Source organism: Colletes gigas, unplaced genomic scaffold, assembly GCF_013123115.1.
Source record: "Colletes gigas isolate AHSC1104 unplaced genomic scaffold, ASM1312311v1 Colletes_gigas_Sc00009, whole genome shotgun sequence".
Taxonomy (NCBI): domain Eukaryota; kingdom Metazoa; phylum Arthropoda; class Insecta; order Hymenoptera; family Colletidae; genus Colletes; species Colletes gigas.
This window is the reverse complement of record NW_025106638.1, coordinates 1,424,064-1,443,148: the sequence shown is the minus strand read 5'-3', so window position 1 is coordinate 1,443,148 and position 19,085 is coordinate 1,424,064. Positions and strand designations below refer to the sequence as shown.

Below are 19,085 nucleotides of genomic sequence, written 5' to 3'. Positions count from 1 at the left end.
GTTTTTTTACAAAAAAATATAAATCATTCAACCAGATGACTGGTCGTGGTAGGTAAGATAGACTAAATATTTTTCTCAGAAAACAAACAAATATGAATAGATGTGAATATCGTAAAATTCATTGTACGTACGCTATAAGAAAATTCGTGAATTTAAATTTTAAATAATATTGTGTGTTAGAAATTCTAAACGAAATTTTAAAAACGGTCGTTCGACCTGTCGCTGTAGGTTTAGTGTTAATCAGTCCACGGGAGATAAAATTGAAAAATCTATTTCAATTGGTAAACTATCGGAAAACAGTTTTTGGAAATAGAAAATACTAAAAACACCATTTTCTTTGAACACAGTCGACGGGATAAAGATCCGTAAACAAGCTAGAAGGAGTCTGTTCGAGTTTAAATTTGTAAACTATGGAAAACAGTCGTGTGCGTGTCAAAGTCTATTTGAACCTGCGCGCAGAGAAAGGCGTGTGTGCGTGTGTGTTCGAATGAGATTGTCTTTGACAATTAGACGGTAGAACGAGTACGAACAACACAGATATGCGCGAGAAAAGGCTGTTGCATGGATGTAAACTCGTATCTTTCGTCAAAACCTCGTGTCTGGAAACTTTGAATTGCAGCCCGAGCAAATACCGGCCTCGTTTCGAGACAGCGATCCGCGAGGTCCGGCATCCAAAATTTCATTCTTTTCTCTCGAACGCAATCGATTACTCTGTCCGTGGACACACACATACAATTACATCATGTGACATTATGTCTATACACCTCTACGATTACTTTGCACACGTGACCGTGTTTATTACGAGCTAAGAGATTCGTTAAACATACATAATTGGATCAATGATCTCGATTGTCAATTTCGATACGATATATGTACGCATTTCATATGTATATATATAGATTCCATATTTATATACCTATGTTATGTGTATATATAAATAAATATATAATATATATATATATATATGTATATATGTATATTGTATTTGTGTAGGCGATACAGTAGTCACGAAGTTAGGCTGATTTCGTTTTGCAGAAAATGAAAATGAGTAGTTCACGTGAGATTTCGAGTCTCGTTCCGGAAAACCGGAAGGAAAATCATCGGCGGCGTGGACAGAAATTGCAACGCCGATGGATTGCTATGGCGATAGTAATTAACACGTTGAACGCCACGCTTTTCGATTAGGCGACGACGGTCACCGGTGACCAGCAGCGTCGAATTTTAACACTGGATTCAGAGAACGTTAATTTAACCTGGGAGTCTGGAAATTATACGAATAAATTATTTCAAAAATAATCGCTGACGCAATACATTATTTTATCTAAAATAAATACGCTTTAGTTCGTTCGAACAGTCGAATAATTTGCTGAACGATATTTCGTTGTTTGGATTCGATATTGAATAATTTGATCGTTTCAAATGATTACTATAATCATACAAATGATTGTTATCTCATTTCAAACAAAATGCATCCAGGTCTGGGTTACAGAGCTCGTGAATATTATTTGTTAGCAATTTATGTTGAATTTGATAAATTTTAACATCAGTATACAGGGTGGATCTAATTTATAGACGAACCAAAAATTTTGAAGATTCTGAAGGACCCTCGAACTAATGAACTAATGACATTTTAAATCTAGCGTTAAAAAGTAATATTTTGAAATTCATGTAACAGTGAACTATATCGAAATATTTGAAACAAAAATGTTTAAAACGAGGTTTTTGGCTCGTTGTGTCCAGTTTATGCGAAGGGGAAATATTTGTGGAAAGGGAGAGGGTTACGCGTTCAGCGTGTTAATTAATAGCTCGCTTTGAAATCTAGTAGAAAACGTGCCTACAGCTTAGCCATTTACGAAGGAAGAACCTTTCATCTACAGGTTTAGATGATTGCATTCGTTCAAGAGGATTGTCCATGCGATTAACATCAAACGAAGACACTTTCGAGGGAAGCTCGTTTGCGCGTTGGAAATCGACGATACCGATTCGAGGAGCTTTCGTCGAAAGTTCCTTCCCGATGTGTTCTTAAAGAAAAGACGTTAGGATATGTTTGTAGGCCGATCAGATTTTTGCTCTCGTCAAACATCTGCTCGCGTTTCCCTCAAGCGTTCGTTTCTTTGTTTATCATTTTCGGAGCCACCGTCACTCTTCTATCGTCTTCTCGGATCTTTTTCGACGACCTCGAAGAGCAGACGCTCTATATGCTCGTCATCGATGGGCCCGCGATTCCGTCCTTCGAGATTCGAGCTTGCAAATTGCAACGAGGACCAAAACTGATTTCTATTCCATGCTTGATTATTTCAGAAAAAAAAAATTAGAGCATTGGTAGTATTATTTAAATTCTTTTAGCAGAATTGGAGAATTGTAATCAAAATTATATCCCAAGTCAGATTATTTTTCTGTTAAAATAATATACTATAGTAAAATGTGATGTTTCATTTGGCGCGAACAGAAGTCAAATCCAAATAATACGGAAGAAAAATATATAAATATCGTTGTTTCGTAAAGAAAAAAAAACAAACAAAAAGTAGAACGAATAAAATTTTCCTCGATTATAAGAAATAATCACGATCGTTTCATGTTTAATTTCGTGCGAAAATATCATTTTCGTCAGTTTTGCGCCTCGTTGCGTCTCAAATGGAGTTCGAAGAACTGGGAAGAGATTGAGTCGAAACAAATTACGAAATATGATCAGAATCCTGCCATAGAATCCTAAGCTAACGCGAAGCAAATACGTTTTCCTTTTTTGTTTTTGTTTTTGTTTTTGTTTTAGATTTCTAATCCCTTTCCAAGCAGTTCTGCGATTATCGCTGGGACAATGGTCACCGTCCAAGGTGATAATTAATTTTCAATGCTGGAGTCTCGCCAGATGTTAACCTTCATCGTATGACAAACTGATGCAATGGTCCATTAATCGTTTATTGCTCTTCAATTCAATTTCAGACGAACTCTTCGATCGACGACATCTCGTCCTTAAATGATTGCAACCCTTGAACGTATTTTTGTGTATCCTGCGTTTCCGTAGTTCGTTAAACAAATTGAATTTTCATCGCCCCCCCGGCACTTTGACGTTCCTTTGTTTATAAAATTCATCGCGATGAAGGTTAAATCCGTTTGCCGCGAGGATTTGGTCAGCGAAATCGTCGATTTCTATGTACCATTAATACGCGCTTAAGTAGAATTATCTCGTAAAAGTACCGTGTGTGTACATATATCGAATAATGTATATCTGACAATATAGTGGAGCTTCTGCTTTCGTCTCGGGGCGGGGTAAGCGCAATACTTTCGTACGACCTCTCTTTTCATTCCCGTTTCGATCCCTTCGCTACGCACGATATTCTCCATCAAGATCATTATGCCCGTTCGAGGATACGAAAAGCCTCGTTTCGATAACATTCGGGACACCCAATTCCCCGTAGCGAAGAAACGAAACGCTCTAAGCGTTGAACGCCTCGGGGGCCGCTGCGACATTGTTTCATTGAATGATTAAAAGAAAATCGCTATCGAGAGTGTTCGCAGCGGCCCTGGAGATCGCGTGATTTCGGGAACATCCGTTATTAAATTCGCGAGTGTCAAAGGAATCAATCTTGTCAGTCTACGAGCTACAAAAATCGTGCCTAAACACCAAAGTTTGGCGTTTATGTCGCCCGTAAATTCCGGTTACCGATTGCTCTTGGTTTTGGGCTCGACCAGCGAGCCTCCGATCACGATTGTCCATCGTTGAATAATTAAATCGCGGCGGGAGTCGTGTCGCGAACGTTTCGCCTCTGATCTTCGATCATTCTTCTCCTCGAAGTCGCGTAAAAATCAAACGGATCGAAATTCTCCGACAATCTTAAGAAAAAGCAATGTATGGAACATAAAATTTTCGTCTCGACACGTCTCCCCGACGAAGATAATATTTAACGACACACTCGTCGATGATCATGCATATGTTATCCGCGGAATGCAAATCGGTTCGACACGAGACCCGATCGAATCGTAAAAGCTGGATCAACCAGAGCACGCTTTTCCCGTGTCGGATATCGATCGTCTCTCGTACGTCTCCGTCGATCCTTAGATTACGGGAAAAATGGACCCACATCGTCTCCGTAGGACGTCGATTGTTTATTTCGTTCTCCTCCTTGTGTTCCGCTTTTTCAATAATTCATGAAAAAAATAGAATCTCTTTTTCTGCCGCTCTCGTCTTATATTCTTTCTTCGTTTTTTTGTATGTCGTTTACAGTTAAAAAGGTTTACAACCCTTATTGCTAGTACCCTCGTGGACGCATCCGAACTTATTAATATTATCCACGAGAGGCGGTTGAAAGGAATCCAGTGAAACCATTGTGCTTCTGTTTGTTAATTTATAAATAATCGATCGGCGTGTTTGATTGTCTTTAAGTGCGCGTCATGGCATCGTGATCGATAAATTAAAAATTACGCGTGTTCGACGCACAGCAGAATCCTAAGTCGGTGGCTAAATTAACCGCTCAGACTCGTTTCCTGAAACTCACTTCTCCTGAGACTCGTTTCATTAACTGCCACGTCACATATGGGTGATTAGATGTTAAAGAAAATAATTCTAGATAAGGCTCTTGAATTCTAACGAGGCTACAATGATAAATTGCTGGTATACAATTTTCTAAAAACAGAGTTTCGTTTTAATATTGGTTCCGTGTTTGTTCCAAATACGCTAGTAAAATTGCAAAGACGTATCGAAACAAAAATATACAACGCCTGAGACACTAAACGAACTTCTGCGTCGAAAGCCACGAAAGCGACTAGCGGAGCATGTTGCACAGAGAAAGTCGAGAGCCGGGACTCGAGGCCCATCCCCACTCCTCGAAACGACTCTACTGCGCCGACTCCGACCCACCAAGTCCAGCCAGATCAACATACAGAACTAACGAGCCAATCTAAATACTTAGAACTTTTAATTTTCAAATAATAATTTATCATCGTCTCTAGTATTCAATTTGTTAATCAGCCCTTAAAAATATGACTCCAAATGAAGATTATGCAGTCATACAAAGACCCTCCAAACGATATGCCTAGAGTGTTCCAATGTAACTCATCGCAATATGCACAGATGATATGTGTATTTTTCACGTATTAATAAAATTATTTTTGTATGTTCTGTATGGCATTAATTTCTTCAAACCATTATAATAACAATGGTATTATTGAGAAATTTATCAGTATCGATATTTACTCCAATTGTGTGTTTTTACTATTGGTTGCGTCGCTGTCGGTCATCGGTGACCCCCACAATATTATTTAAAGCGTGTTAGAAACAAAGAAATTTGATTACTCTGTATACAAGTCAAAAACTTGTGAAATTGTTTTAGATTTCCTTTCGCCCTTCATGGTTACTTTCCACGCTCTTCCACAACAGATGTTTCTTTCGTTAGCCCGATTTGACTTTAGAACAAATAATGGGTCAAAGAGACCAAATATGGAGCACCCAGGTTCACCAGTGCCGTACGACATAAGCTCCGGAGCTTAGGGACCTAACCTCGTTCCATCTGCGTCAACACACCGTAGGAATTCAGCGTTACGTGTACGCAGCCTGTGTAAACAGTGTGTATCCTCTAGAAAGGATCAAACCGAAACAGGAGACCCCATCCACGAACAACATTGAATTACATTGGGATTTGTCTCTACGATAATACCGAGCAGACAGTTATTTCAGTACACAGTTGTTTATGTTTTCGTCTAACTCCAGTTGTTAACATTTTCTTTGAAAGCAAACGTAATTTTCCTTTCGTCGTCTGGAAGACTCCGAACGACAGAGATTCTGCTGTGCCACCGCGCCAGGGTCTGTTTACGCATCCGGGGATAAATAATTCGATGCTTTGTAGAAGTGTTCACGCTGACAACAGCGACGAGAACCAAAATGGAGGAAAGTAGAACGAATGGAGGTGGCTGGAAGGAACGTTAGTAAATGGGTTCCATCAGGAGATGATTTTCACGACGGACTCGTCCTCGTTTTTGAGCAGAAGGCTCAGCCTGAGGTCGAGCTCGCCGGCCTCGAGGGCCCATTTTTCCCTGAGCCATCATGGAGAGTCCGCGGTGTGGGTGCCGAGTGTGTGAATCGGGAACAGCGGATACCAGTCCATGGTCAACCGATTCAATGGAAGATCGTCGAGGCTCACTTCGGCTCCGCCTAAGCCCTGATTACTCTCGAAGGCCTGCTTCTTCTCCCACAGCATTACGAGGAGATTTCTACCGAGGGCTTCGCAGCTGTTGTATTTGATGGTCTGTCGGTATTCCGGGTTCCTCGAGTGCCGTATTACGCGCGTTTTACGCTTTTGCAGCCATTTGTCGCCGTCTCGGAGATACGTTTTCACGTAGGTATCTGCGACACGACGAAACATCCAGTCAAAATCGGTTAAAACTCGAATCCGACTACGTTCGCCGCGATAATCATCGTCCGATTCCGGCGCAATTATAATCCTAAATCTCTCTGTTCACCTTCCACAAGACAAACACAAATTCTTGCTCGAGTTATTCATCTTGGATCGTAATAAAGAATCGTATAGCATTGTGTACCTTCTTTAGAGAATATTTTGCAATCGCAATATTTTTTATACCGTGTAAACGTATTCAAAGTACTTGAAAAGGGTTTCGTGAAAGAAGAAGGTAATTATTATTATGAAATATTGTTAATTTCTGCCTTATTGTTAAATTCTTGCTCGAGTTATTCATCTTGAATCGTAATAAAGAATCGTATAGCATTGTGTACCTTCTTTATACAATATTCTGTAATCGTAATATTTTTTATACCGTGTAAACGTATTCAAAGAACTTGAAAAGGGTTTCGTGAAAGAAGAAAGTAGTTATTATTACGAAATATTGTTAATTTCGTGCGTGATTTATTTACAAAAGAAAAGGAGAAGTTACCTGGCTCTTCTTTCTCCTCCGGACAAATGTTCCTGGCAGACACAACATCGACCTCGAGTGTTGTTTTGCTTAGGCAAAATCCCAACCTCACCTCTCCATTTTGAGCTCCTAAAATTCATGAAAGATTCGTACAGCTGCGATTTACCAGAACAGATCTCGTAACCAGTTTCTTCTCTCTGAGAAAACTTTGCGTCGGCGTGAACAACATATTCGTATACAAAGCGAAGTTAACGATTGAGATTCCCGATAAACATTCCAAATATTTTACCAGCGATCGTCTTGAATCCTTTCGGCTGTACCTGGCCTCGACCACACTTCAGTTCAACACCATTTTCGTTTCTCGCTGGCTGACTAAAAGTTCAAGTACAAAGTATAAATTACTAACAATATATATTAACAAACCCCGCTATAAAAAAATATAAAAAATAAAATTCTTACTTTCGAAATTGTTTCCAAAAAGCTATCCAGATTTCTTATTCATCATTCACACGATAGCCACAAACATGTTAATTAAAATTCTATTCTTGCCGTTAGGCCACCTTTTATGTTCACTCACATTCAGACACGCTCAGCGTCCGTAATTTTTAATTTAAAAATCACACACACACACACACACACACACATGAAGTAGCAACGAACGTGTGTTCCAAAAATCAGACAAAAAGGTCTCGCGGTTTTCTTGCAAAAAATTCCCTCGAAAAAAAGGGTTAAAATTGCCAATTCCATACCGAACGGAAATAGCTTACTTCGGAGATAAATTTTTATTTTTAATGGTTGCTTACTCCTTCTTGTCGTCCTCGTCCGATTCAGTTCTGCGTTCGGAAAACCTTTCCGGAATATTCATGATGCTGTCCTTGCGCTCACCCTGCCCTGCGAGTCAGAGGAAAACATTTTCTCTCCGCGACTGGTGCATTTCACGATTACCCGCTCGCCAATCTGCGCGCCGCGTAATTCACTCTTTCCCGGCGCGGTGATCTTCGCGTTTCCCGCGTTATCTTGCAAAAAAAAAGGAAAGCCATTTTCCCCCGTCCGCGTCCTTAAATACGAGAATATGCAACGTCACGCAGATTGCCGAGGAGCCGTCGCTCGAAATCCGTTTTTATACCTACTCGGCTGTCATCCTAGGGATTTATTCTTTCCGAACAAAGCCTTACTTTACGTTACAATCAACGGAGCTTTCAACTGTTATAAAATATCGTTAAGATAGCGAAGCTTTTCCTACTGCATGTGTATATTCATCTGCCAATCGAACTGTGAATTTCCCTTGGGTTAAAATACCAAATTCTGATGCAATTTTTTATACAACCTGTTTCGCTGTTCGTTGCACAACCGCCCGGGGAAACGATTTTTCCTGGTGAAACGAGTCGAAAATGTGGAATAAAATTTTTTCTTAGTGATCATTGTAGACTGTTTCTACTTTCGCCTATTTTATTCTAGATTTTCGACTTATTTTTTTACGAGGAATCACATCCCTCCTTGGTTGTACCACAAATAACGAAACACCCTGTGTATACGATAGGTCCAGATATCGTTTGGTTAAAATATTTGTAGAAGATTTGTTTCGATTAATTTATCATTTACTAAATGTATAAGAGTCTTCTTCTGAAACAAATAATTACTTTCTAATTACACATTCCTTGTAACGGGAATGAAACAACTACAAATTCTTCAATTTATGTTTGCTTTATTTAATAATCCCCCAATATCCTATGTCTGATGGACCAACTTTTGCAAGAAAGAATTAATTATCTAATAGTGCATATATGCTAATAGTATGTTCTATTGTAAATACGATAACAGAGTTTCGTTGTAACTATTATTATCATACAATCGAAGGAATAAGAAGAAAGCGTTAGCGTCGATACATCGAAAGATGGTACAATAAAATCACACTAAAGCCTACTTACGCTTTTCTTAGCTACTTGTTGCAATACTCTAGCTAAGAATGGAACGGGTACTTCAATTGTAGCAATTTCTTCAACGCCTACGAAATTACTGGTATTACGAGATTCACATTACCATTACGAGGTACTATCTACTGGTACTACGGTTTCTACGTGAGACGAGTATAGTAGTAAATATAGTAATAGGTCGTAGGCATACGTACAAGGATGTAGAGTTACCACTTTCCCGATCGAGTAACTTTAATCGCACGAGAATCGTACTATCTATTTCTATGCCACGGATTCTGATTAATTCAGTTTTTTCCCAGAACATGCTCCATATTATTTTTTTTTAGATTAAGGTTACTGTATCTTTTATTCCTGTTATCGCCAAATGAATTTCGAGAATTGTTAGCAAACCAGATTAGAACTTTTCATATTTTCAGACCGTTTATTTTTGATTTTATACGAAACAATTTATTTATTTATTCTAGAACTTTTAATACTAATCCGATGAAATTTAGATGACATAACATTTTTCTCAATGTCAATTGGAACACTCTGTTGAGTGTTTGGCAAACCCGACAGAAATTTTTATTTTTAATCGTGTTTATCATAAATATTATACTAATAATATGTTTGGAATCTGCTGGAAAATTGTTGGACAACTGGAACTAACCCTTAGCTGGTAATGTAGGGTACTTTAACGCACCCAAATTTTTATTTATAATAAATACCGTGCATTAGTGATTCTCTGACTGCATAAAACAAAGACAATGGTGCAGAGACTGATTTTATTTTTTAATAGTATATCTTTGGGGTAGAGAAATGTCCCACGATACTAATTCTTGTGGATAAAATGTCCCACGATACCAATTCTTATAGATAAAATGAAAAATGAGTAGTATGGGTAAATAACGAGTCAGACTTGAATGTTTCACTTGTATATGACTGTACTACTTGGATTTCGAATTTCTCACTGTAATTAATATTTGTGATAATAACCGATGTGTGCTCCCAATAGATTAGGATTCATGAAAATGAAAAATAAGTAGTATGGGTAAATAACGAGTCAGACTTGAATGTTTCACTTGTATAAGACTGTACTACTAGAATTTCGAATTTCTCACTGTAATTAACATTTGTGATAATAACCGATATGTGCTCCCAATAGATTAGGATTCATGAAAATGAAAAATGAGTAGTATGGGTAAATAACGAGTCAGACTTGAATGTTTCACTTGTATAAGACTGTACTACTAGAATTTCGAATTTCTCACTGTAATTAATATTTGTGATAATAACCGATATGTGCTCCCAATAGATTAGGATTCATGAAAATGAAAAATGAGTAGTATGGCAAAATAACGAGTAAGACTTGAATGTTTCACTTGTATCAGACTGTGCTACTTGGATTTCGAATTTTTCGCCGTAATTTATAATATATTTGTAGTGTATAAGTAAATATTATCGATGGTTAGTATGTTTTTCTTTTGGATAAATGTATTTTCTCAAAATGCATTCAACGATACTTAAGCATTCCGATTTTCTTACCTAAAATCACGATTGCAGGTAGCAACGAGCGGTTAGGGATTAAATATAATTGACAGTGCTGCGAACAGGGCAAATAACTTGCAAGGCACTACTGACGCGAACGTAGAGTTTCAACGTCAAAAAAAAATAAGGATCTATAAATTGCTACGTGATGCACAAGTCTCCTACTTAAATACCATTCAATTATGTTTAAGGTTGTAGGGGAATTTTTAAACGTTAATACGCACTTACATGTAGGACAACGTTTCGAGGAAAATAATTAGACGATTCCTTTCTCGTGTTTTTTTCCATGTTCCAATTAAAATCTTCTCTTTCAAAAGATAATACGTGAATCACGAGATCATCGACAATAAAAACGATCGTTCTATGAGCGTCTATTTTAGCCTAAATAGCTGTACAAATTGTAGCAATAGCAACAATTTCGCTTCGTGTCTGTAGTAAAAGGGGGAGGGGGTGTAGGGAGAGGAAATTTGAATCACTTTAAATTAAATTCGAAGCTGGAAAATCTTGAAAATCACGATAGGTTTGAAAAATTTGTGAAATAATAACTTTACCGCTTCTACATATTTCTGGAATAATGCAAAAATGTATGATAATACTTTGTTCCTTTATATTCGAAAAAATGTTTATAATTCAAGATTCAAAATTTTAAACTTCGAATCTTCCTTGAAGTGACTCGAATCTTCGTAGTTGAGATTTCTCGATTGTCATCGTTGCGAGTACAATACTGCTCTATTGGAAAAATGTTTAAAAAGATACAATGACAGGTATACAAATTTTACTAATTTTCATTAGTAATATTAGTGGGAATCATTCCGTATAAAATTAGATACGTATAGAAAAAAATTAAAAGAGTTTCAATTGCGAAAGAAATGTTTTAAACTTTCGGGAGAAACATTTTTACTCTTGGAGAAAATTAAGCATAGACGAATCCACGAGTTCTTCTCACAAAGTTACGATTATTCAAAGATAGTCAACCGTTTGTCTAAGTTGGTATAGCCCCCAAAAAATATTTCCAAAATATTTTAATTTCCGTGTTGGAGGAGAAGTGGAGGGGATTGGAATGCGAACGATATTACGACCGGATAAAAACGTGAAACCGTGGGTGTCCAGATGGTATCGGTATGGGCAGTACAAGGGGTAGGGATGTCGTTTGCGTGGATAGTTTTGGTATCGTTCGTCGTAGGCAAACAGATAAACGAGTAGGCAAGGCAAACACGTCGGCAGATAGGCAGATAGAGAGAGAGAGAGAGAGAAAGCGAGAAAAATGTCTTACCGGAAGCCCGTGACGGTGGTCCACAGAGTCCTGTGGTAATTTATCGAGGTGGTATGTAGTGCGGCAGTGGGAAGGAGGCCGAGTTACCGGTCCTCGGAGATACAGGCTCGGACTGCCACACAATAACCGTTGGGACTACGCACGCTGTTGTCGTTGATCGATGATGGTGGTTGGTCGGTCGATCGAGGCCACGATTCGTCGTCGATCGGGGATGGGGTTGTGACGATGGCCGGATGGCGTTTCGACCGAGCGAACCGAGCATTTTGATCGACCGTGTGCGTACGCATGTCAGAGATTGCCGGACGGTGCCGACCGAGAAAGGAGATCAAGAAAATTGAACAAAAGAGACAATTTGCAGAAACACCCGCGACGGCTCTTCGTCGACGGAATTCATGAGAGAAGAGACGAGAACACTCAATATAAGTGGAGTAACGATCAGCGCATAGCTTTGAGCACTTGAGCGTGTATTCGACGTGAACGAGGAACTTGGGCCTGGTGGGTTTTAAGGTTATCGAATTTTTTTTTTTTTTTTTGTTTAAACTCACAAATGCGACGTGCGACGTGCGACGACACACACACACACGGAACACCCGGAACACCGATAGAGCGGGAGAATGGGAGAGAAGGATCCAAGTTCCTAGTCGTCTCTTGGCGATCCTTCTCCTATAATTCGCTCCTCCCCGGTTATTTCTGCTCCATTTTGTATTTGCCGATCGGGGGGTAGTATTTTTTTTTGTTTTTTTGTTCTTTTGATCGTGGATGATGGTGTCTCAGGCTGGCGTAGGCGGAACGAGTACTCAGCGACAGGCAACAGCGGCGCAACAGCGATCGCACAGAGATGAGCAAAGAGCACATATTATTGCGACGAGTGACTTGTTGGGAATGCCAGCTTCTCCAATGAATAGACAGATAGACAGACAAACATATGATGATATGCGATTCCGCACTGTCCCCGGATTCGGTTATTCGTTTCACCTCGGATCGCACTTCACGATACTTACAGCAAGCGAACGATCGTTTCCAATATGGCGGCTGACTCGGTCCGTCACGAAACACGGCCGGGATTTACCTTTGGTTACTGCGAAACGTTTCTCTAACTTCTTTTCTCAATTTCATATCACGATGAACAATTGTTCTTTGATATATTTAAACGTAAGTATTCAATTATTTCGAAACGGGAAATTTTTCTCGATCAAACTCATTGAAACTCAACTTTTTGTTGTCATAAGTTATCGTAGACTGCGGATCTTCATGCACATTCGTATTTTTATTAACAAAATTAATGAAAATGGAGCTTTGCAAAGGGTTATAATAATAATACGTAAATTCTGTAGTTTTTTGAAAATTAAAATGCATACACATCCGCAGTTTAGTGATCAGCTACGTTCTAGAGATACTTTTGAAGCGTTGGTCACCAGTCATTAGATATTAATTTTGAAAGTTTGATTCAATCGTTAAAAAACACACATTAACATATAGTTTTTGATCAATTTTACATCACGATGAACAATTGTTTTTTAAATATATTCAAACGCAAGTATTTATCTCGAAACGGGAAATGCATGACTCAAGTGATTTGTATAATAATGTGGCACATTTATCCTTTGCAATTGACGCGATTATTCAAAAATTGACAAGTAAATATTAACGTGTTGGTATACAGTAGTATACAATGTTCTTAGTTTAAAAAATTTAATTGAGAAATATACCGTGTCTATACCGACTTACATAAATCAATTACTCTGCTCGATACACAAAATCAGAGAATGAACAGTGTGTTCTGATTTCCATCTGATCTAAAATCGTGTCGAGCCCTCGAAGAAACCAAAGATAAACCCGGTTTAGATCTCATCATAAATTTCGTCAGACTTTAGGCGACGATCACCGGGATTGAGCACCGAGTCGTGGATAAATTAGAAGATACCAAGCAAATAAACAGTGAGATGACCATTAAATGATAAATCGTCGAACCAGTCCACCACGATTGATCACCGACTGCGCCAATTATCCGGAACCGTGTCTAATTTTTCACCGAAACGTCGAGAACTGCTCCCATCCAGGGCGATTCCGTTTTCGATCCGATTAGCTCTAACCGATCTCAAAGCGTCTCGAAACTCTAGGGCTGACTTGGGCAAAACATTATCTAGGCACTCGAAAGCGTTCGCTCGGTCAAATCGCTCGAGATCGATGAAAAGTGATTTACACGGAGAAGGGGAGAACGGGGAAAAACAACCGTGTAAAGTGAAAACAGTGAAAGAGAAGAGAAAGAGGCATGGAAACATACACATCAGATAATAAAGGCCCATGAATGGATGTGGCGTGTGAGAAGATGTACAAAAATGTTTACAGAATGGTACGGACCCACACATAGCTGAATATCTCCCGTTTATGCTAAATTCACGAATTAAAAATATTCGATAAAAGAAATTTCTCAAATTTAATCATTCGTATCAATTTGAAATTATTTTTCATCATTCGGGGGAGGGGTGGACAATTTCTAGTACTTTGGTTCGATTATGTTTACATGTACGTCCGTGCAAAGACATTTATTCGCATGCGTACGATACGCACGGGATCAGCCGACGAGGAGGATTCGATCTGCTGATTGGCTGGTGGACGAAGATGGATCCAACGATTGATAACGGTGGTGATGAGAAAATAAGAGTGGAAAAGAATTAACGAGCACGTGAAAGACAGATAGACAGACAGGCAAACAAATGCACGGATAGATGAACTGACGGACGGACCAGCGAATGGTTAGGCGAAAATGATTGGCTGGAAAAGCGACGGAAACTGTACTCACGGCTGTCGCGTCTTTTGTCTCCGGTGAGACTCGCCGTCCTGCTGAGCTCCCTCTTCGGCAGAGTCGTTGTAAACGATCGCAGATTGTCCAAAAACTCATCGGTGTCCCTCATTTGCCTGCTGTACGAGCTCCGTCGACGGTCGCGGTTATGGTGCTTGCCCATTTCCGTTTCTCCCACACTTCCGCCTGGAAAAATATCGATATTGTAGGAGATTTGTATCGAATATTTGTACCACGCTGTAGTTTTGTTCAATGTTAATTTATGTGCAAAAGGGTTGAAAGTGTTTTGTTGAAGAAAGAACGGGTTACCAGGGACAGCGAGACAACAGGGAGTGAGAAACGAGTGATTGTGAAAGACGGACGTGATTTTAATTTGTGTTGCTAATTATTAATTTGTGTGTTCCAAATTCGTTTATTAGAATTATATGATTTGTACACTTGTTCCTCAAATAAATCCTCTTCGTTAAATCCTACAAATTAGTCGGTCAAAAAAATCGATTTTTCTTTTTTCTATTCTCTTGTAGTTTAATGCTTTAAGGGGGGATTCTCGTGTAACAGGTCAAAGAAATCAATTTTATTTGTTTCCATAAATTAAAAGTATAACGATTCCTAAAATTGTTAAGTCGAAGTCGACAAAATAACAAAGTTAGAGCCCGTTTAGTGAAATGCGTCAATAATGGTTACATCATTTGAAAGGATTATAAAAATTGCATTAAATTCACTCTCGCAATAAAAAGAAGTAGAAACAAAAAACTTTTTTTTGTACTTTATGAATAAAAAAAAAAATTAATAAAAACTGCTGTTACACGAGAAGCCCTCCTTAAATATACGTTTGCAAAAATATTCGTAAAATTTCCACGGTAATAAATTTATATAAAAGTTTTGTAAAGAATTATCAAACATTTAAAATTTTAAGTGATTGTCATAAGGTAGTTAATACTTTTCTATTCTATTAGGACAGGTTTAGAATAGAATTATAATAGAATTTTTCATTAATTTCATTTTGATTATTCATAATCGCTTCTTGTAAGCTTCGTCCTTAGAGAATAATTCCTTACAGAATAATTGCATAATTTAACCACCTTTCTCCAACGTCTGCTTTGGAAATGTACCCTGATTCGTCTCCATCGAAGAATCTTTCAAATTTTAATAAACCCCAATGGAAGTTTAATCCTCGGAATATAATTTGTACAATTTACCAGAAAATTTATGTACCTTGATTGGCTGATGTCCTCCGTCTAAGTAACTTAGTTTCTAATATTACTTCGTACGCACACTCACGTTTGCAATCCGTGCCACCTTGACTTTGGAAACTGCTCCTTCGGCTGCCAGGCAGAGATCTACTGTAATCTCTGTTAAGTTCGTACGGTTCGACTTCCAGCTGCTCGGATTGGCTGGATCCCCTCCTGGAGCCTGCATGCAACGCGTGATCCGGATGCAGGAAGCCCAACTCGGGGCTACCGCTGTCGCTTTGCGTGTCGTCGCTGTAACTTCTCTCGCGCAATTCGTTCGCCTTCCGCAATAGCCTGTGGGCCACTTCCATCGAAAGGGAGCCACGCGGCGAGCAATAGGGCGATTTTCTCGCGCGAAGTCCATGCGGATCCTCCAGAAAATACCTGCAAGAAACCTTGCTTACGACTCGACGCAAATTACTTTTACAACGGGACCAGCAAAAGTCGAGATTTTCTCCGAAACGGGGCTGAAATGCCGGACTAAAATTTTATTTCGAATTAACATTCAATGCTAGAATTCTAATAACTAACATTATTTTTGTCATGATATTATCAATTAATTGATACAATTTGAAAGATCTGAATTACGAATGACAGAGCAGTTCGATGAATTTGTTTTTTTAAGAGATACGATCATTCCTGGAGTAATTCGATTGTGATTCTGCACAACTCTGGCGTAAGGGTACTCACCATACGGCTCTGTCATTGTCGAGTGCCTGCTCCAAATCGACGGTGCACTCGCCGAGAAAAACACTTTCGGCGTCGGGACAAAAATCCCAGAGGGTCACTTCGATCGTGGAATCCAACAAGCTTTCTCCGTCGACACCCGAAAAGAGCAACGTCGCGTTCCAAATTGGCTTTTGACTCGGCTCCGCGATCGCTGTTTTCAATGTAGTGTGCTCCCCGCTGCAACGGCCAAAAACGCGCGCGATTTCACTCGGAAACACTCGATCAAGAGCATGAATAACAGAAGATCATCGAGTCACAAATTTATCAAAATTAATTTATTAAAAATTTTTTTTTGCATATAACATGGTTCAAGGTGAGCTTTAAAATAATTATAGTAAGGTTTCTGATAACTGCTTTTTTTTAGAAATTTTTCTAATGGAGTTTTGAACATCGTTTGAATTGAGATAAGAAATATTTATAAAATCGAAACAGTCATTAATTTGTCAAAAACTTTTTGTCGAGTATAACATGGTTCCAGGTGAGTTTTAAATTAATTACACTAAGTTTATTGCTAACTGCCTGTTTTTAGAAATTTTGTTAATGAAGTTTTGAAAAATTGAGAAAAAATGAGAAATATTTTAAAGGTTTTTTTTAAATTTTTAAAAACTGGAAATTTACCATACTGGAACGAGAATAAGCTTGGCGTACGCTTCCGGTAGCGTTCCGTAGATCGTGTCTTCCCTGGAGCATAAATTGTCAGCCATGAAAACGCTAACGATCAGCTCTTTCCGATCGGCCTCGTACACGACTTGAATCTGCACTCGGCCGGACACTTGCTTCTCTTTCGCGATTTGCTCCTAAAATAGAGGAAATAGAATTTAATATTCGCCCCCCTATCGAACGAGAGCCGCCGAGGAGGGGGGAAAAGGGTTATTCCGAGTCAACGAATGAAAAGACTCGACCTTCGTGTGCTCGAAATTAGGGCAAATCGAATTTTCTCTACCGTTAGTTTGCACCCCAAATTAACCCTTTTCTAGGTCATACGAAACGCCGGGGGGGCAATAAGAGCTTCAACGAACGCATAATTAAAGAAAACAGTGTTTCAAACATCTTCCATGGGGGGGGGCAAACTTAACAAAATGTTCCTTTTAATTTTGTGTAATATTTTTGTTGAATTTGCCCTGATAGAAAATGTTTGGAACCTGTTTTTACTTAACTATAACCCTTTTGAAGATCAATTTCCCCCTCTTTGCGTAATTTTAGATCACCGAGTATTTACAGAAAATTAACGTTTAATATAAATCGTATGAATTCAAAGTCGATGGGAAGTTTTCACGAAAGATCGGTCGTTTCACGCGTGACTCCTACGTGGAAGTTAAAATGCAGACTCATTCCCACATGCAGAAGCGATTTGTGAAGGAACTGAGACGAAACGAATAAGAGCGATCAAACTTAGGCGTGTGTTGGGGTATTGAATATTTCATATTTGTGTAAAGAGTAATTTTTAGCGGGAGCAACGTTCCCGATCGACAGCTATAAGACTATGGAAGTGAAAATGATGAACAACTCGCGATCCGACTTTGTTATGGTTTCCACAGCTTCTAACACGCTCTACCCAATTTTTGTTTTTTTCAGAAATTTTCACTTCAAAATTATTCTCCAAGATTAATCGTCTTTTCTCGATTTATTTTGAGTCTATAAAAATGTCTTTTTTCAACGATTATTTCCATTTTTAGGAATATTTCAGAATTCAAATTTTGGTATGAAACAAGATCGTTAGAAGAATATGAAGTTTAGAAATAGACTCAAAATATTTACATGAATTATTGTGCAATTTATACAGTTATAATAGGCAGTATCGTGAGCATAAAGTAATTTATCACAAGAAAATAACAAAAACTAAAATCACAGAATGACACTGTTTAAAACTAATTTTAATATTTGAATATCCTTCAAATATTAAATCGTATTTAAATTCTTCAGAACAAATTGATCTTTTGAAAGGTTTAGGATAACTCTGAACCCATATGTCGCGAGATATTTTTGGCACCTCGTCCCAAATCGATTCAATCATCTGAGTCTAGCGTACCACAAATTTCAAGTTTTTATTGTTACCAGAACGCATTAAACTTATGTGAATTGCCACCTCTTATCACAAAACGAAGTCATCAACGACCTCCAGTTTAATAAAATCTGTACTATTATAATTTGCCTATAAAATTTCAATTTTAGAAGCTGATGTATTATTCTTGTCGGTGAAACTAATCTATTTTGTTCGTAACTAACGGCTACAACTCCGGTTATGGTTGCTGTGCATGTGAATCTATAAGCCTGAAAAATATTATTGAAATTGATGAAGATCAGATCTGATATTCTCTTGTAAAATGGGCTCGTACGTTTGGCGCGCGATTATGGTTCGGAACGAGTTTGCTGTTCGTGTGTCTGCGCTTGAAAATTAGGCGAAATCGGTACGCAGGTAGACAGACGTACAAACAGACAGATAGATAGACAAGTGGATACAGAGCTAGAGAAAGAGAGAGAGAAAGAGAGAGAAAGAGAGAGAGAGAGACAGTGAGAGAGAACGAGAGTAGAATATATACAGCGAATAGGAAAGAAGATAGGGGACGGAAAAGAAAGACAGAAGAAATTAACCCTTCGTTTCATATTCAATTCTACAGAAATTCATCGAACATTGAAACACGAAATTCCAGACGATTCATTCAATTTTCATACGATATAATCTCTGTAATTTCTTGTACAGGGTGTTCCACGCAACTGGGAGGAAA

The 19,085-nt window shown here is 38.5% G+C and overlaps 1 protein-coding gene across 1 annotated transcript in view; it reads right to left on the bottom strand.

Annotated features, from left to right (window-relative positions):
* Positions 1-4,974: 4,974 nt before the first annotated feature.
* LOC122397535 (regulating synaptic membrane exocytosis protein 2) overlaps positions 4,975-19,085 on the bottom strand; it is a 96,150-nt gene continuing 82,039 nt past the window's right edge. Inside the window, exons 16-23 of the mRNA XM_043396766.1 lie at positions 16,978-17,156; positions 16,321-16,536; positions 15,680-16,014; positions 14,399-14,584; positions 7,665-7,752; positions 7,151-7,233; positions 6,883-6,990; positions 4,975-6,337 (exon numbers count right to left, since the gene is read on the bottom strand). Coding sequence (XP_043252701.1) covers positions 6,036-6,337; positions 6,883-6,990; positions 7,151-7,233; positions 7,665-7,752; positions 14,399-14,584; positions 15,680-16,014; positions 16,321-16,536; positions 16,978-17,156 — 1,497 coding nt within the window. The 3' untranslated portion in view covers positions 4,975-6,035. The remainder of the gene's footprint in view (positions 6,338-6,882; positions 6,991-7,150; positions 7,234-7,664; positions 7,753-14,398; positions 14,585-15,679; positions 16,015-16,320; positions 16,537-16,977; positions 17,157-19,085) is intronic.